At 38.8% G+C, this 19,085-nt stretch overlaps 1 protein-coding gene across 1 annotated transcript; it reads right to left on the reverse strand.

The window, feature by feature from the left end:
- Nucleotides 1-335: 335 nt before the first annotated feature.
- LOC149008564 (myb-like transcription factor family protein) lies at nt 336-18,434 on the reverse strand. The gene is made up of 17 exons (XM_089167584.1): nt 18,126-18,434; nt 17,943-18,032; nt 15,590-15,655; nt 15,403-15,462; nt 15,215-15,271; nt 14,130-14,259; nt 13,881-13,948; nt 13,638-13,730; nt 9,045-9,092; nt 7,172-7,339; nt 6,841-6,951; nt 4,257-4,352; nt 2,352-2,423; nt 2,148-2,208; nt 2,022-2,056; nt 1,833-1,921; nt 336-1,711 (listed from the first exon to the last, which is right to left on the reverse strand). Exons 1-16 carry the CDS (start codon nt 18,237-18,239, stop codon nt 1,841-1,843), a joined length of 1,350 nt encoding a protein of 449 aa, XP_089023710.1. The 5' UTR covers nt 18,240-18,434; the 3' UTR covers nt 336-1,711; nt 1,833-1,840.
- Between the last annotated feature and the right edge of the window lie 651 nt (nt 18,435-19,085).

A 19,085-nucleotide genomic window follows, 5' to 3' on the forward strand; every position in this document is an offset into this window, starting at 1 on the left:
GTTTGAGTTAAATTTCAATGACACTAACCCTTTTTAAGTTCACCACCAGAGGTGGTGGTCTAGTGGTCCCAAGTTTACTCTTTAAGTGGTTTGGTAGCCCCTATGTCCCAAGTTCGAATCTCCTCTGGTCCTTTGTTTCTCACATTGGATAGTTGTGTGTTCTTCAGCCTGGGCGTAGGGTCACTTCCGGCTTCTGTGGATTATACTAGGCCTTTGGTGGTGCTATGCTGATGGGGTTAGTGCTTGCGTTGATAGTTCACAGGGCTAATGCTGAATTTGTAAGTTTGTGTGGCGAAGATTTCCATTGGAAAAGGATTTCAAGCTTACATGGCATGCAAAATATGCTGTGATGTAGAATTTTGAACTGATGGCTTAATTGATAGATTGTAGAGCTTTACGAACCAAAGCTGTAATCGAGCGTAGAAAGTTCTGGGGTGACCAGGCTACCCAATCTGGAGAAAGTTTTGTTCAATACAAGGCCTGAAGAGTCTTTAACATTGAACAAAAGAGGTTACAGTTATAGCACCCTTTTGATGAAACATTTAGGACTTTCATATTCCCCAAAAATAACTTCAGACTTAATGTTAATGTCAATGCAGGTTATGGAAAGCTGAATTCCCAACAGGTAGATGACGATCATATTCTCAAGTTTATTTTGGCAACTGAATTTTGCCGTTAAGAAATTCTGGGTTGATTATTCAATTGGCCAGAACATGTTGAGGTGAAGAACCATGAAGACCTCATTAGCTTATTTGCGGGGGTGCCATTGCTCATCACTGTATGTTTTTGTGTATCTTAGCTTATTCGCATGAGAAGTCTCTTAAATAGCCTGGGTTCGGCAGAATTCCTCATTCAACCCTCTAGTATTGCACTTATCTGTGTGCTCCAACGCGTAAATGTCATTTCATATTCCTGCAATGAACTTTGCTACAAATATCATCAGTCCAATTACCAAAAAGAAAAATTATCATCAATCCAAATTATACCATGCATTGATATTCTGGTCATGAATTCTTGCCTGCCTGGCTCACGAACTTCTGGTGAGGAGAATTTGTATAATCACCTCCACAGCAATAATATCGTTCAACGTCCAAGAGAGTTGAAGAGTGGAGTGTGTTACTTAAAGTGGGCAACGCTTGAAGTAAAGTGGTAGCTTCAAGATAAAGAAGTAATTGGAGTCTTCAGGAAGAGATTGTGAGAGCATTCCATGTAAGTCGGCAATTCTCAAGGATTATTGCATCAAACATATCACATGACTAAAATGTCAGTCGAAATTGATAAAAAGCTTCAGAGCTATGTAATAGCTACTGCAGCTGGTTAAAGGGGGAATTACAGACGCTTGACCAGGTGACCTTGATGGCGCACCAATGCAACCAGGGTGCAAGCTGTGGATACCTTTGCATCTAAATGTTTAAATGTTTCAGCAAAAGGAACTTCCCGAAATTTACACATGTACAACCATAGCTCACTTGGTCAGACAATTAAGTCGCCTAAGAAGATTAGATACTGTTGCAGAATCAAAACAAAGGCTTCTCTCATGCACCTAAGAAAGCTTAAATTCACATTAGCCACTCTACAACCAAGCATTATACATCAACACTTTGTGTACCATGAAACTTCCATGTTCTGCCATTTCACTGTAAGCACATGGATCAATCGAAATTGCTTATCCATCATAATAGACGTAGACAGGCTTTATCCAACCTGGATTCTGCATTCAGAAGAGCATTAAAAATGTACACGGCTCAGGATGAAACTTGAGGCATAAAATGCCTAAACAACTACCATAATAACCAACTTTTATCTTTTCCCAGGTGTTCATAGTTATGCACCTCCAAAGTTATCCATCAGAAGTCTTGAACTTTCGTGGCCTCTTAGATTGTGGTGGTGATGGGGGTGCTTCTGAAAATCTCCCAGGAGCCTAGAAAAATAGTGATTTGAACGAAATGGTTCACCACATTCCATGAAAAAACAAAGAACTAAAGTGGAAAATTAAAAAGGAAAGGCAAATAGGTAACTACCTTGCGCTTGTTGTCACGCTTGCCAATTCTTTCCCCTGAAACACAACAGAGAAGAACATGGAACTCGATCAGACAGTTACAAAAGGCTACATTCAGACACTCATTAGACATTATAAACTCAGTTACCTCCAAAACTAAGAGGATCAGGAATGAAGGGTCGATCCTGGTCCAGACCACGATGTGTACGCTGCTCACACAATCAAAATGTCAAGAAACCGTACTTGTGCAAAAAAAAGCAGGCAACATCTCAACTAAAGCAACAAAGTTATGCAAAGGCATGCAACATGTATGCATTCATACTATCGTACCAGCAGCACCTTCATGTCTTACCTTGGGAGTACTTGGTATCTCAGTGTAAGAGTTCTCACGTAGTGATGAAGCTTCTGCCTCTTTATTTTGCAACTGATTATCATCAAACATATAAAAGTCATCAACAAACAGCAAAGCAGATATAAGGAATAAAGCATGACATAAAAGTGGATCCACATTATAGTCTACATCTTCCACTCCATATTGCAAGGCATTAAAAAAGCAAAAGAACAAGCATGTTAAATGCATATCTACTAATAGACAAACAAAAATACTCAAAATTTCTTTTTGCTACTGCTCCACTCAGAAATTGCCAGATTCATTCTATAACAAAAGATTCCAGCTCCAGAAAACTGGCTGGTTAGGTACAATGATCACATCCATGCATAAGGGGTTTGCTCTTGGCTACATCAATCTTGGTTCATAATTTATCTCCATTTGGTACAAAGAATGTCTCTCATGTCAGCTAAGGCCAGTTGGCCCGACCGCCCACTTTTTTGGGGGGATGTGTCTGTGGAAGTCAGGGTGGATAGGTCAAAATAATATTATTAATGTGTGTAGAGGGTTTATGTCACCAACATACCAATAGCCTTTACCATACAAGGGCTCCAAGGATTAGTGATAGATACTTCAACAAAAAACAGAACCCTCAATACTTCCACAAAAACTGAACCAACAAAAACCAATGACAGTAAGAAAACCTCCAGCTTACAGACATGGATCAAGAGATCTAATACGGACTAAATTGATTTCTCAGAATAGCAGCAATAGGACCCAAAAGACTGCAACACTTCCTTATGATAAGAACAGGTCAAAGGGATACAAGACAAAAGTAGCATAATCCAGCATTAGAACTACAAAAGCAGCTAACATTTAGAAGTTGCAAGCATCTGAGAACAGAAGGTTTATGGTTCACAGAAATGGTTTATGGTAAACGAGTTACATTCTTAAAATGAAAGATTCAGATCCTAATCTGGACATTAGAAAACTTTTCTAAAGAAGCTTCATTTTACTAGTAAGTTGAATACAGTAGAAAAACCAAACACACCATTAGAATGCTTTCTAATATGTAGTATATTTTACTTTATAGTCCTTTTCCAATTATCTATATTTCAGTTGATGAAAATAATATACACTGATGAAAAACCTTGGGGAACCCAGCACAATGTCAAGGATGACCATTGGGACCTGTTGTCATGGCCTCAATTCCGGAAACAGCTTCCCCATGAAACAAGGGAAGAAGGGCTGGAATTATTTAATTTAGTATTTCATTTTCAGTCTTTTAATTGTCATAATTTTCCTACTCGGAAGTAAGTTAAGAGTCAGACTTTGGGTTGCACTTTGTTTCTAAGTTTCATACTGCAACTAGGATATGTATTTTTGCTTTCCCCTCTTTAAATACATGCTTGCAACCAAGCTATTACAAGAGTGGATTGAGATAGTTGAACGTTATTTAAGAATTAGATTGTGTATTTTCTTCCTGCTTCCAGTGCTCTTTCTATCACAGCCCCTCATTAGCAGCCTATTCCTAAGGTCTCCATTAGCAGTAAGGAAGCCTCACGACAGGGTACGCCCTTGTTTTAGAAGGGGTGGGTTAAGAGTTAGAAAGGCTTAAGACCATAAAGTACAACAAATTAGTACTAAAGTCCAAAAGTCACAGGGAGAAGAGCCTGGCTGGTAGAGCTTAAGCTAATAGCTCAAGCGGTTGGGATAACACACAGCAACCAAGGAAATCTTGACAAAGCTCTTCAACCCAAATTCCCCTCCCCCAACTCAGGGGCTGAAAGGAGGACATGTCAGGCCACAGAAGCGTAAATGAAAACTTCAATGGCACATCAGCTAACATGGATACAAAAGGGATAAAGCCAATTTAAAGAGGGAAAAGAGAAAAGGCGGTTATGAGTCTAAACCTCATACAAAAGGTACCTGTTTCTGGAGATTAAGGAGAGTCAGTATTTCTTTCCTTAACTCAAGATGCTCTGCACAAACAGCTTTTGTCGGAATTTTTGGTTTTATATTAACCTGTAAAAGAAATGTGAACTGATTTAAGAACAGAAATGTTCAGCATATGACAGAAGCAACTATTTCACATTAACCTGTAAAAGAAATGTGATCTGATTTAAGAACAGATTTGTTCAGCATATGACAGAAAAAATTATTTGTCAATGCAGATAAGGAGTCACACATTCAACCAACAATTACACATACACCTGATTATGAATAGAGTACTTCTGAACTGAAAGCACCATAATGCTAAGACACTACAATAATAATAATAATATGACACGCACAATGATCGTTGTTGTCATGGCTTCTAGCGAACCCAAGGCGTTGAAGAGGGCCTGCAGTCAAGGTGATACCAACAAGTAAATCAAAACACAAGCCTGTGTGATTGAGCTGACACTAGTTGTCAAGGCCCTCAGATGTTTAAGCAGTCACCTAGGTGTCACATTGACAAATATTCAAATGACTCCCTTCATAATTTTGTGATACCTTGACAAATATGTAAAAAATACCCTTATATTTTATGCGATTCTAATCAGAAGTTCCCCAGAGCACGTATAATAAGCAAGCTCATCAGGGGAATAGTAATGACCAAGGTGGGAGATCTCGCGAGATATCTCGTTTTTTGAGATAGGCGAGACGAGATGGAGGTCGAGAGTAGAGAGTTGAGATATCTCGCTCGAGATCTCACCATATCTCGCCCTGGATCTCGCTGGAACTCTCAATTTTTGCCCTTTTTTTTTGTGGATTTCCGCTGAATTTTCACTTGCAACTACTCTTAGCACATCTACAACATCGAAGGAAGATCAATCATTCTCTACTTGTTTTATAAACTTATGATTTAATGACTTATATAGAACTTCTAACGGTTATATAATTTTATTATTCTATTCTTGAAAATTGAGATTGTGATACTCATATGGATGGAATTTTGATAACATTAAGGTTGCTTGATGCATTTGATGCACTTGCTTTTCATTTATATACCTTAAAGGTTCTATATTACATGTTGTATAACCTTGCATTCCCTAATCCTACAACATTTCAGTTTCACACTATGGGTAGACTAAGAAATCATACATAGGGTTGTTTTTTGACAAATCCAAGGCCACCAATGTGTTTAAAATGCCTTAAATATTCTAAATACCAAGTTTCTACCCAACTGGGATCCTAAAATCCACCAAAATGGGCCACCAAGTTGACGCCAAAAATTTGTATATCTCGACCGGGATCTTGCCGAGATGGTTGAGATCTCGGTTTTTTTAGGAGGCAAGATCTCGCTCAAGAGTGAGATCTTCTACCATGGTTATGACAACTGGCATCCCAATCAAGAAGCCCTTAAAATCCAGTTTCCAATACCCCACCATGTGAATTTTAAAATCACACCACATAAAATTGATACAAGAAGGCTAAAGGTGTTTCCTCAAGTCTCTGACAAACATGCGCTGACAGACTAGATATGTGGTCTGCTAATAATGCAAGTCTGGATGTCCATTTACAAAAGATCATCTAGATTACTAATGTCCCACAAATGCACCCAAAAAATAACCAGAATCACTCACCTATAGCTGCCCTATATGTACACAAACTCCCCTACCTCAAGCAGCTTTTCTGATTGTAGAAAACCAGCTTCAATTTCTCTTTCTCCTAATGCATAATCCCTAAATTACCCGCTGTCCCCTCCCCTCCATCAGCTAGCAGCCCTCTACTCCACAGCCTCCTCTGGCATCTCTCTGCTCCGCACCCCCTCTTCTCTTCTCCACCTCCACTAAGTACCCAAGTAAAGGAATATAAATGTTATCAGCCCAATAAGTTATGTACTTCTGCCCTTTGTATTGGTTAAGGACATTCCCTTTCCTCTATCAAGATAAATCAATACCACCTAGAAAACATTGGCATTCATGTTCAATCTGCAGAAGACTACCATATAAGAACTTCATTGTCATTGGGTACTTCACTATTTCAAGTTTGTGCATCTTTCTCAAGAAACACAAATGGAAGGGACAAAATCCCAGGTACAAACATCTGAAGGGGGCCCAACTACCAGATTTTGTAATGATATGAGAGCACCTTATTTGGTCTGCTTGATCTCAGTAAACCCAAGGAATCTATTCGTCCAAACCCACTGAGGACCTAAACTATTGAAATGGTCCACTAATGAATAACCAGGCGGGTGGCCACAGGGTTATGTTTCCACACATCCAGCCTACTAGACAGGATGTACAATCCAAAGGATCAAGCCCTCAATAAGTTTGAAAAGTTTAATCACCATATATCATCATATAAAATACCATAGGTCTGCCCACAGCTATAACAAATTCAATGCACTGAAAACTCAGATAGTTTTGGCAAAACCAGAAACAAGCAAAGAACAGCCAAACCACACATTAACACAGAAAAGGATGCATGGATATACTAATGCCTTTATATGCAAATAACCCCCTGAATGACAGAAATATGCAATAATGAGGTAAAATATACAGTTTGAAAGGCAGACAAGACAAACCCCGAGATCTTGTAAAGTCTGCTCAACTCTCTTGATTGTTCGAAGTCCAGCAGATGAGCTTGCAGCTTGAACCAGTTGGTCAAGCACATTTGTTCTCAAGAATACACGAAGCTGTAAATTTTCCACATCAGCTAGACATGTAAAAGAAAGAAGAGATGCAATAGTAATATTTAAATTAATAAATCTTCTAAGTGGAAAAACATCCAGCTCAAGATTTGGCACTGAATAAATAATTGATTAAAATGTAGCTAAACAGGGAAAACCAAACACTAAAACTTCGGCTTTAGTGATTTAATGAATACTATAACTACACAACAACTTCCAGGCTAACCATGCGAAGAGAAGCAGGAGTAGAATCAGTCGCTGTTGTAGGTGCAGCAGTTGCAGCTGGAAGTTGATTGTTGGAAGATGGTGACACAGATTCAACATCAATAGGAGCCCTTTCCGAATTTTCTGCATCAACAGTGGGTATCACCTGCAACTCAGCTTCTTCAGCTTCCTACAAGAACAATAAAAACCAAAATAAGCAATTATCCACAAGTCAAAGTGAGCAAGCAAGAGTAAGGGGGGCCGGGGGTGGTGGAAGAGAAGTAAGAATAAGAAGATACCATATTAAACCCAAGTCCTATTTCCATCATTATTAGTTAATAAGAAGATACGTAAATAACCCCTACAATTTCCATCCAAATTAGGATATTGGCATTTAGGATAGTTTGGTTTAGGTTCCAAGACTTTTAAAACCTAAATACAAAGAAAAGAAACTGAATATATAAACAGATTTCCACATCCCACGAACAAAAATCACCATGAAACTTTACAAGATTCAAGTCATTCATCAAAAATTAAGAAGCTTATAACAATCTAGTATCAGCACTAACTGTCCTTTTCTTTGCCTTTAACCTTATATGAATCAAATAACTCCATAATTCCTGCTAGCACCATATTAAACCAAAGTGAGATCTCACAAATATGCCTTTAACAAAAAAGTATAGTTGATTATATAATAACTTTGGACACCAATAATTAGATTTGGTCATGAATAGACGACATTATCAATGAATGAAATGAGATAAACTCAGTGTGACTGAAATGAGGATGCTAAGATGGAAGAGTGGCAAAATTAGGAAGGAATAAGATAAGGAATGATCATATTTAGAGCTGGTCTAAGAGTAGCTTTGATATGCGATAAGCTACGAGAAAGTCGTTTGAGGTGGCACGGTCACGTTCAACGGAGGCCAGTAAATACCCCTACACGGAGAAGTGATTTAATCCAGATTGAAGGAATTAGAAGAGCTAGGGGCAGACCTAAGATGAACTTAAGAGAAGTGCTGAGAAATGATATGCTTAGGCCTTACATATAGTATGGCCTTAAACTGAGCTGATTGGAAGGCAATAATCCATGTAGCAGACCCCATTTAGTTGGGAAAAGGCTTCTTGTCATTGTTGTAGACAACAATATCAATGAATAACTTCTATCCACAAAATGCTAAATAAAACATGAACAGTTCAAGTAGCATCAACCAATATCACTGAGAACATTGTTAAAATCATTGTACCAAAAGCATTAATATAACACGTGAGGTAACACCTTGCAGCATGGAAGGACGCCTTGTATAAAAGGGTTACATTCCTCTGATATGTAGCAGATTTTGAATGGTTATTTGCAGATCAATGTGAAAGATGACCCCATAACCATCTCATCTGTCATATTTCAGCGTAAAGTAAGCATGGAAAGGATCAAAAGCAAGTATAAAGTTTCACAACTACAAGATTGCAATTCCACTGTATTATATAATCTGGTGGTATTATGAAATAGAATTTTACCACTCTAAGCTCAATTTTAACACACTTCCACTACTTGTCCTGAGCCAAAATTTAACAAAGAGACAGATGCTGTATCCTGTTTCACAAAGACTAACCCTTGTTTGCCAATTGCCAATCTTTATTTTTGTGATGTGAACGTAAGAAGCGTGTCAAAAAGTTTGAGATGCAAATTGAAACCCAAAAGAAATATCTCCTTCATCTCTAAGTCTCAACCATAATTGGCAACCAGTTTTTTAAAATCAAATTTAAGTACATTCAATTAATTTCAAACTAATATGGCCAACCAAAAACAGTTAGTTCTCTTGCAAATTGCAATCACAATGCACACTCACCAGCAAACCCTAAAATCAGACAAACCGGTATTTAGTTCAAAAAGTTACCTTTTCAAGCATACGCGACTCAGTTATTCGCTTTGCTTCAGCAAGAATCTGAAAATGAAAGACAAATACAAAAAATATATGAGAAGAAAAAGAAAAAGGTAGAAAGGAACAAAGTGAGGCATTTCAAGCTTTGTTTGCACCCATTACATATCTCATGTACTACTATGCACCTCCATTTTCATGTAACAATAAAATGTGTTGCTTATTGCAGCGTGCCAGATAAGAAAATCCTATCTGAACTAAAGATTGAATTACTGGAATAATAAAGAGGAACACTTCGACAAGAAAATAAAAAGATAAATCCGGTTGCAATGGTGCCAGTCACCCCCTACAGCAAACCACTCAGCCAGAGGCTACCCAAAAAACTCATAAACAGTCAATACCCTCTCCTCACATCTTCCCCTCTTTTTATAACCCACTAACAGCAGTTGGTTATGGTAGCACCCTACAGCATATCTTTAATCTATGTGGCCTGCTCCCAGGGGCCTATCATTACCATCCCCTTTGAAGTTCACCCTGTCCTCAAGTGAGGGAAGTCTGAAGCTTATTCTTCACATGCTTGCTGCACAACTATGCCAATTCAGCATGCTAAAATAGAAACTTCCTTGCTTATTTGGCATCTAAAGCAACAAATGCAGAAAGAGATTGAAGAAGAGGGCTTTCAAGACACTGCACCACTTTTAAGAAATGGATGGAAGTAATAGTGTTAGTGTAAATCTCAAACCGATATCATCAATCATCAAGTAAAGTCTCTAGTTTCAAAAATTGATGTGCCTCCTTTAGCCCCTAACGCAGCCTTCACAACTTGGGGGGGGGGGGGGGGGGGGGGAAAAGCCTGTATAAAGCACTTACCTTCTTCAAATGGCTCCCAGGAACAATGAGGGTTGATTAGTGCAAAACGGCAGCATGACCTAAATTCAGATGCAGCCCAAGTCATTGACTTCCCTATCGCTGGCATCTGCAGGAAAACGACGGCGTTGCTGATTCTCTCTAGCAGTTCTTCTATCCTTTCATTCATTGCTGCTGCAAGACACACCCCTTCCATAGTCAAGCTGAAGGTAGAAGAAACAAGAATAGTAGCTTCCCGAAAATGCCATTGGTCGTTTAGCTTTACAAATGGACTGTTTAAATTCTGAGCTGGCTGCATGTTGCATAGTCCATCTGCTGGGCTGGGCCTAGTATTTTCTTTTAGGTCCACTTACGGGCCTCTATTGAATGGGCCAGATGCAACATCTTAAGGGTAAGTGCTTTAACTGGAATCCTTAAGGCCCACTCTCTTATTTTAATACAACAAGCCTTGTCCCAACTAAATGGGGTCAGCTACATGGATTCTTGCCTTCCAATCAGCTCTGTTTGAGGCCATACTAGATATAAGGCCTAAGTTATTCATATCCCTTTTCACCACTTCTCTTAAGGTTATCTTAAGTCTATCCCTAGCTCATCTAATTCCTCCAGTCTAGATTAAAGCATTTATCTGTACAGAGGCATTTACAAGTCTCTGTTGAATGTGATTGTGCCACCTCAAACGACCTTCTCATAGCGTATCACTTACCAGAGCTTCTCCTAGACCAACTCTTATATGATCATTCCTTACCTTATCCTTCTTAGTTTTGCCACTCATCCATCTTAGCATCTTCATTTGTGCTACACTACTTTTATCAATATGATGATTCTTTGCAGCCCAACATTTTGTGCCATACATTGTAGTTGGACAAATACAGTCCTATAGAATTTTCCTTTGAGCTTCAAAGAAATACATCAATCACAAAAGACCCTGGACGCGCCTCTCCACTTCATTCACCCTATTTCAATCCTTTGGGAAACATCATCCTCTATATTTCCTTCTTTATTTATGATTGAGCCACGGTACCACTCTCATGTTTTAATGTGCTAGGCTACATCAACTAGCCCAACCAATCCAAACTTGCCTTTCCCATCTGAGCTTCACCTCTACAATCCAAAACCTAATGTTCTCCCCAACCGTTGCCACCAAATCTAGTGCAACCACCTTTCCTTGAATCGTGATCAATGAGAAATGGACTACATGAATCAGGGACTCGCTTCGCAACCATCCCAACTCACTTCTTCCATTCTCAGTTTCGCAACCAGACACGGTCCTCCTCTATCACCTCCGCCTTCATCCATGGTGGATTCACTGACAACCTCGCCACCCAGATGTTGTTCTCTTTGATCTGGCCTTGCTTCTCCCATTATCCATTCCCTTTCGCCTCCTCATCTTTCCTTTGCATCAAGCCTCACCTCGTCATCCTTCCTTAATATTCTTCTCTCCCCTAGATCTACCATCCCCAATCCTGAAGTTCAATTCTTCTCCACTGCACCTACTTCCTTTTTAGTTTCACATTTGCTAGCCTCTCATTCTGGTGCTTCTTCCCCCAATTTTCTCCCCATCTCAAACTCTAGTTGATGCGAACAAGGGCACCCCCTCTGCCGAAACTCTAGTTTGGGCACGACGGCCCAAACCAAGATGGCATCACCAGGACTGGCTGAACCCCTGTAGGGACAACTTGGTCATTTTCAGCCCTAATTAGATGATTATTTTATTTTCAGAATTTTTGTCTTTATTTTTTGAGTCCAATTATATTTTGAATTCTTAGATTGAGTTAGTAATTGAGTTCCCATGTCATTAATAGTTTTTCTTTTAAGTAAGACTCTTCAAGGGTAATTAGGTCTTTACTTTAAGTTAAAGTTCTTTTATTTATGTGGCTGTTATTTATTTGTAAAGGGATTCCTAACCTAGAAAGGAAACCCTAGTCGAGTTAGTTCCCTAGTTGAGTCAAGTTAGGTTTCTTTATTGCAGTCCAAGTCTTTCCCTCCACTTCTAGGCTATAAATAGCCTCGTCTTTCATTATAAGTCTTAAGTTTGAATATCAAATACAAGACTTGAGTGTTGAGCCCAAGGGATTGATGGCCATTTTGAGGAGGCCACGGTTGAGGTTTTTCTTCAAGATTGAGCACCTTCTTCAAGCTTCTTGCATCTTCCTGCAGCATTCAACGATTTCCAGCAGCAGCCACCATCTTCAAGTAACTATAGTTCCTCCCCTACCCGGCGATCCAACCAAGAACCCTTCCCTTTCCTTCCTCCTTGTGCAAGCCTCCCAGCCCCTTCTGAACCATGCAGCAGCATCCCTAGCCCCCTCCCACCCACTCTGCTCCCATCTGGACACCTCCCCTACCCCTATAACAGCACCCCCACCTTCTCAGACAGAGAGAGAGAGAAGAAGAAGAAGAAAAAGAAGAAAGAAAAGAAAGGAACGATCAAGAAGAAGAAGATTCGAGATTTCATGCAAGATCCATCCAAGCCTCGCCTAATTTTTTCAACCGCAAGTTTCCTCTTCCTTTTCCTTTAACCATAGACTTCCCAAACCTGTCCCACCCTTTTCCTTAATTGATAAAACCCTAATACATCTCACCTAGGGATTTTTCTCTTCTCAAATTATTCATTAATTTCTCCAAATTATTTGATTAAACTTCCCCCCCCCCCCCAATCCCCTTGGGGAATATCTCAACTTATCTCTATTAATTCAAATTATCCCCTTCTCTTCCCATTAACCCTACTTTATTTCCCTAGGATCTTTGGGTATTCCCACAAGGCCACAACCCAAGATACATAAACAATAGTTCTTTTCTCCCACCCAAGCCATTCCATAGGATATCCCATAAATTTAACCTTCCCATAGCATACCCAAACCCTCCCCTAGGATACCCATAGGAACCCACGATCTCAAAAACATCTCCTTGTCAACCCACAGACTATATCCTAATCCTTGGACAGCCCATTAATTGCTGTTCTAATTAAAGAGGGTCCTGGAAAGTCTAACCCAGACATTGGGTTACATAACTTGTTTTTTCTCCTCTCATTTTGAGAGAGCTTGGTCTGCAACAACCCACTCACTCCACTGCTCCAAGTCCACACTCACCTGTTGTCTTCCCCTCACCAAAATCGAATTGTAAGGCTTCCTTGAAGCTTGCCCAATCAAACTCTGGCCATTTTCTCTGGTAGACACAATCCAAGGCATCACCTTCCAGGTGTTGGAGAGCCACACCCAATTGATATTCGCAATCAATTTGATGTTCAAAACAAAAGAATACTATCTCCCTTCCCAGGAAAACATGGATAATCCAGTCTCCATCTTCCTTCCCTTGGATCAGACATGCTCTCATACCAATTACATAAGAACCTCCTATCTGAACTAAGATCGAATTAATGGAATAATAAAGATGAACACTTTGACAAAAAATATAAATCTGGTTAAAATGGTGCCAGTCACCCCCTACAGCAACATTGCTGCCCCTCAGCCATAGGCTGCCAGCATCATTCAGAAACATTTGATACCTTCTCCCCACATTTTCCCCCTTTTTATAACCCACCGACAAAAGTTGGTTACAGTAACCCCCTAAAGCATATCTTTCCTCCATGTGGCCTGCTCCCAGGGGCCTATCAGTGCCCGAGGTGTCCCCCCAGGTTCAAATGAATTTTTTACCATAAAATGTCAAGGCATCAAAAGCACAAACCAGTCTGTAACATTCAGAAAAACGAATACAATCATCCCAAATTACACAGCAAATCCATACCTCGGTGTCCTTCCGTTCTTGCTGCTTTGTTTGAGAAAGAACCATCGACAGCGCACGCTTGCGCTCAATTTCTTGCGCAACATTGTATGGTTCCTATTTAAAAGAGAAAGATCAAGCCCCCAAATGACAAACAACAATAGAAATAGCATTCATATTCCAGTGGCTTAGCAGGACAAAGTAAATGAAAAGACCATTGCAATAAAATGAAATACTAATTTTGGACACCAGGTGTTCCTGTTCCACCTTAACAAGCGGGTGTCCAGAAACATCAGCAGTAGAAGAAGCTCTAGCAAGCAGAATTTCTCGAGATACTGTAAAATAAAACAAGGATAGTTAGAAACATTATTCATCAACAGTAAATCTCAGCATCAAAAGAACCATAACAATCATCAAGATGAAACGGTAATAAAAAGATTATTTGTACAGGATAATGATGGTGCTTCAAAAAATAATATGGATAGCACAAAATAATCATTTAAGAAAAAGATTTACCAGTATAATAACGATCCTTCAACTCTTCCACAGTTCGAGAGGAAGCGACCCTGTCGGCTATAACAACGAAACGTAGATCAAACCTTTCACACAAGTCAAATAGTTGATCTGTTTCTTCTTTGGTCCATAGCTACAACGAAAGAAAATCAATCCACGATAATAGCCATAAGAAAAGCACCAACATTTAAAATATTCAATGACTAGAGTCAAATTAAATAAAGCTTTGAAGTGTGATGCTTGCAGTTATTTGCAGTGATAAGCAGATTAACCAGAAGAAAAGACATTGCCAAATAATAGTAAAATACAACAGGATCATTAACATTTCCAGAGAAGAGGCCAAGGACACAGAAAACCAGCGTCTTTTACACTTGTCCCATTGTCAACAATAGACATATGACAATTAGACATCATAATGGAACCAACGATCCTAGATGATACCTTCAGATATACGTGCTTGACAAAGCTCTAGAGATCTCATTACACCCCAACAGGAATTCAAAGCCTTTGCACTCTTTATTAATTTACTGGGCACACTAGTATCATTTAGACACTGGTAAAACTACAGATAGGGTACGATAATTTAAGTTAAATTGTTACCCTGCATTTCTAATTTTATAATAAAATTATGTGGCAAGATCCTAACATAAGTTTAGCTAACCTAGAAAACAAAATCCAGGGAACAGGGTGAACAGGTGTGAAATTGGTACCAAAAATCAATGCCTTGATTTAATTAAAATTGCAAATTGGGTTGTCGCAAAAGATGAAGAAACATTCAGAAAACAAAATTGATCGGATCCACAATCTAAATCCAATAAATCAGGTAACTGTTCTTTGTTATTTTTCAGTTTACAGTAATAAATCACACACAAAGTGTGGATTTGTAAAAACTAGTTATTATCAAAGACATCATCCTTGTGTCTAATTTGTAAAAACTAGTTATTATTAAAGACATCATTCACCACACCTAATTATGCTGGTATTTTGTGAGTTTTTCACTTGATCTTTTGGAGGAGTAAACTGCACTGGTTGGTTTAAGATCAAATAATTACCAACAAGAAAATGTTGCAGACTTAAGCTGTACCTACAGGATCAGTCAAATACTTGTCATATTCTTCATCAGTGTACTTGACAATGTCGACAGACTGCAAAATTAAAACAGATGATATGTTCAATTTACAGATAGAAAAAAGATATAATTCTGAATCCATGCTATGAAAAACAAACCTCCCAAGCTTTAAAGAGAAAATTATGCAAATGAACAGAAAACTGAAACCTTGTTATACTTGGCAAATGAATAGTCTCCGGATGGTGGAACATCATTGACAACTCTGACCTACATAAAGCCACAAGGTCACAAACTAAATCAAACATGCAAACTGAACCTGCCCGCCCCCACCCCCACTCATTTTCCTCTCTTCCCACCAATCAGATAGGTGCTTTGCAAAAGGTTATGCCACTACCCAATGATAAAGTTGCAAGTTATCAGCTCGTGCTGAAGATGTAAAAGGAAGCCACCTCCAAGTGATCTGCATGAACAAACTATAATTTTCTTAGGAGTTACAATAAAGAAGTACAGATAAAATAAGGAATTTCAGGCGAGAGCGTCAAGTTTTCAACTAAAAAAATATCACTAAATGTCACCACCACACATGGAAGAAAGTATAAATGATGGCCAAGACTCAGGCCTATCTCATGCGAACACTGAAACTTAGGAAATCAACCTTGACTGCCCCAAACAGAAGGCAACCATAAAAGATGTCAGCAGAAAGCAATATCATATACTGATAAGAACCATCTAATAAATGTACTTTTTCTGGATTACTGAAAAAAGGAATTTCCCTAGCCAAAAGAATATACCTGTTGCATTAGACTTATAGGGTATTAGGAAGCTTCCATGCCTTTATTTGCCATGATCAGGGTGCTTTAAATAATACTTGGGGGTGTAAGCCAGAGAGACATTGATCGTCACAGATTAGTAAAGTATAATAAAGTGAAGAATCAGAATAATTATTACTCCATGGGCTTCTGTGTAGGCCAGTTCGGGAAGGGGAGAAATCTGAGATGAGATATCAGAGTTGCAGGGGAAGAGGGAATTACAAATATACCCACACAGACATAGCAACCCAATCAAATTTTCTATTTCAAAACTGTGTCTCCATTGTTGGACTACAATGTATAAATAGACAGAAATTAAGAGATCCCCAAATGAAATATAAAACTGAAAACAATGAAACAAACTTGCAATCAAACCATGTCTGCAGATCCAACTCTAAAACAAGGGTAATTTTCAATTGACGAAAAAGTGACATTTTGCATTTGCTCCCCTGTTATTTCCAAAACAGACCAACTACGGACACACCAGTAATGGCTAAATGGTTTCCATTAATTTAGTCATTTTAATGACCAAGATGCCCTTATGTCCTTTCAATTCCTTTTTCTTCAACTTATCAAAGTAAATATTAGCGCCCCCCCCCCCCAAAAAAAAAAAAAAAAACCACTTACCGAAGTAAAGGCTTGCACAAATGATGGTCGAAGCAAGATCTTGTTAGGCTATTCTGATTATCTCCAGTCTATTGGGTTTCTAAGTCTGGTGGCATTGGCTTAGGAAAGGTAAGCTGGGTTTGATGTAGAAAAGCTGGAGTTTAAACCACGGCTGCATCACAATAATTCTCTGTTTGGTTCAAGATCACTGAACTTGAGAAGGATACTAACTATTTTTTAGAGAAGAATTTGATTGGGAAGGGTGGATGTGAAGCTGCGTATAGAAGGACATTATCAGATGGTACTCCAGTTGCAGTGAAGAAACTCACAGAATCAGATTTCCAACAGGTGCAGAGTTCTGTAATGAGGTTAATTGAGCACATCAGTAATCATGTAATTTTATATATATATGACGATGTAATCTACCATCGTTAGATAGAGACTGGAAAATACAATTTGAATTAATGTTTGTGAGAGCCTGTATGGCTGATGTGTCCATGAGCACCCTTTGCCCCCTTCCCCCTTATCATTAGAGGGAGACTTGAAAATATGATTTGAGTTTATGTTTGTGAGAACTCGTGTGGCTGATGTGTTCATTAGCACTCTTTCCCCCCTCCCCCCCTTTCCATTTGCAATTACACTCCCCCTTCTCCTTCTTCCTATTCTCCTAATTCCCCTTCTATGAAAACCCACCACAGCAGGCTATTCCCAGGTATGCATTAAGAACATCTTCAAGAATATTTTCAGCCACAGCAAGTTAAATCACTGCTCAGGCACCACATCATGTATGACCTCCAATAGAGCTGATTGAATGGTGTTCCAATCACAACATACCACAGAGTGAACCCTCAACCGTTTCCAACCAGCTAGACTAGCAGATAATGTGCATCCATTATATATTATATAATCGGTAAAAAATAAACTAAGACTAGGTCCCTAGGATGCCCTATACTTTTGGCCAGCATAACAGTAAAATAAACGTTACCACTAAGTTAGTTGGAAGAACCTTCCACTGTGGCTACCGAACAGACAAATAATAAAAAATAAATAAATATAGAAAGATTAAGCCACGGGAGCTCCATGATCACCGAAGATTTCCCGTACCCCGCTTGAAAAAGACACACAACTGTACATTTCCGAAATTGTTTTCTTCATTTTCCCCACCATTAGAGCAGGCATTTTCAGTAATTTTCGAAGGTCTAACTACCATAAGTTTCAAAACTCATCCAGAAAGCCATAGACTTAGTAACTGAAAAACCATAATTTACGAATACTCGACACAGGTAAAAACCTAAATCAAAGCTCGAAAGGAACTCGTTAAAAATGTCTTGCCTTTTCTTTGTCCGACTGAGAACGCCGTTTCAATTGAGAAACGTCGATCGAAGGCATGAGCGGCGCCAAACCACCCGTAAGCGCATAAACCTAGAATTCGGGAACCCTAACAAAGTTAAAATCAGAGAAGAAGCAACCAATTCAAGGCAACAGTAAGAAAACGCAACAAAACAAAAATAATACCTCCCGAGAAATGCCATCAGGCTTTCTCTGAGAATCCTTCTGTGGACGAGGTCTCTTCTCCTGAGATGCAGAGAAAGGGGTTTTAGGCAAGCCGAGAATATCCTTGGCATCCATACTATGGAGAAGAAAAGGTTTCAGCTCTTCGCTTATAAGACAACACGTCGGGAGATTAAATGAACCAGTTCCATTCGCAGCAAAATCTAACTTCCACAAGTTTTTGCAGATCAAATTATGAAAGGTTTTATAACTTTGCAGGGCGGGAAGGAAGAACAAAAGATGATTTTTATTTACTGTAATTACAGTAACAGGTCCTTCTCGATAGATTAACGGGTCCTTACCAAAAAAGTCAACAAGGGAAACGGATCTGGATTCTGGTCTCTGGACGCGAACAAATGAAATGACAGCTCTGCCCATTTCAAGGGGAAAAAATTGAAATGACATGTCTGCCTTTCATGAGAACAGATTTTACATTTTTATTAGAATAAACATAATTATTTCTGTACTTTTTGAAATTATTAATCTGTTAGATTTTACCAATAAGTACAGATGTCATTAAGCTCCGTTAATTAAGTGACATGGTATTATTGATTCATTCAAAAACTCCAAAATAACCCCAAATGAAATTCTATGTTACTCATTTATCCTTGATACTAAATTACATTATTACTCTCGGCGTCTTTTCTCATTAAATCAAATATATTAGAGTGTTCTTAAAATTATTTTATTTTTTTTCCCATAATAGCTTGAGGAAAACCTTAAGATATTTGTTAAAAGGCATGGACACCTAGAATTATGCGAAAGTTTGAACACGCACCTCAAAATGTCATTTGAAATTGCAAAATAACACACTCTCTTAGTTTTTCTTTTCTTGGTTAAATTATGAATATATAACTAAAGCCTAAATACCCCTGAGTTTATTGCTTTATCCACAACAATATTATGAGTTGATAATTTAACTTG

This window comes from Hakea prostrata, chromosome 8, assembly GCF_041222555.1.
Source record: "Hakea prostrata isolate BN-2017 chromosome 8, UWA_Hpros_2, whole genome shotgun sequence".
In the NCBI taxonomy this organism is placed as follows: Eukaryota; Viridiplantae; Streptophyta; class Magnoliopsida; order Proteales; family Proteaceae; genus Hakea; species Hakea prostrata.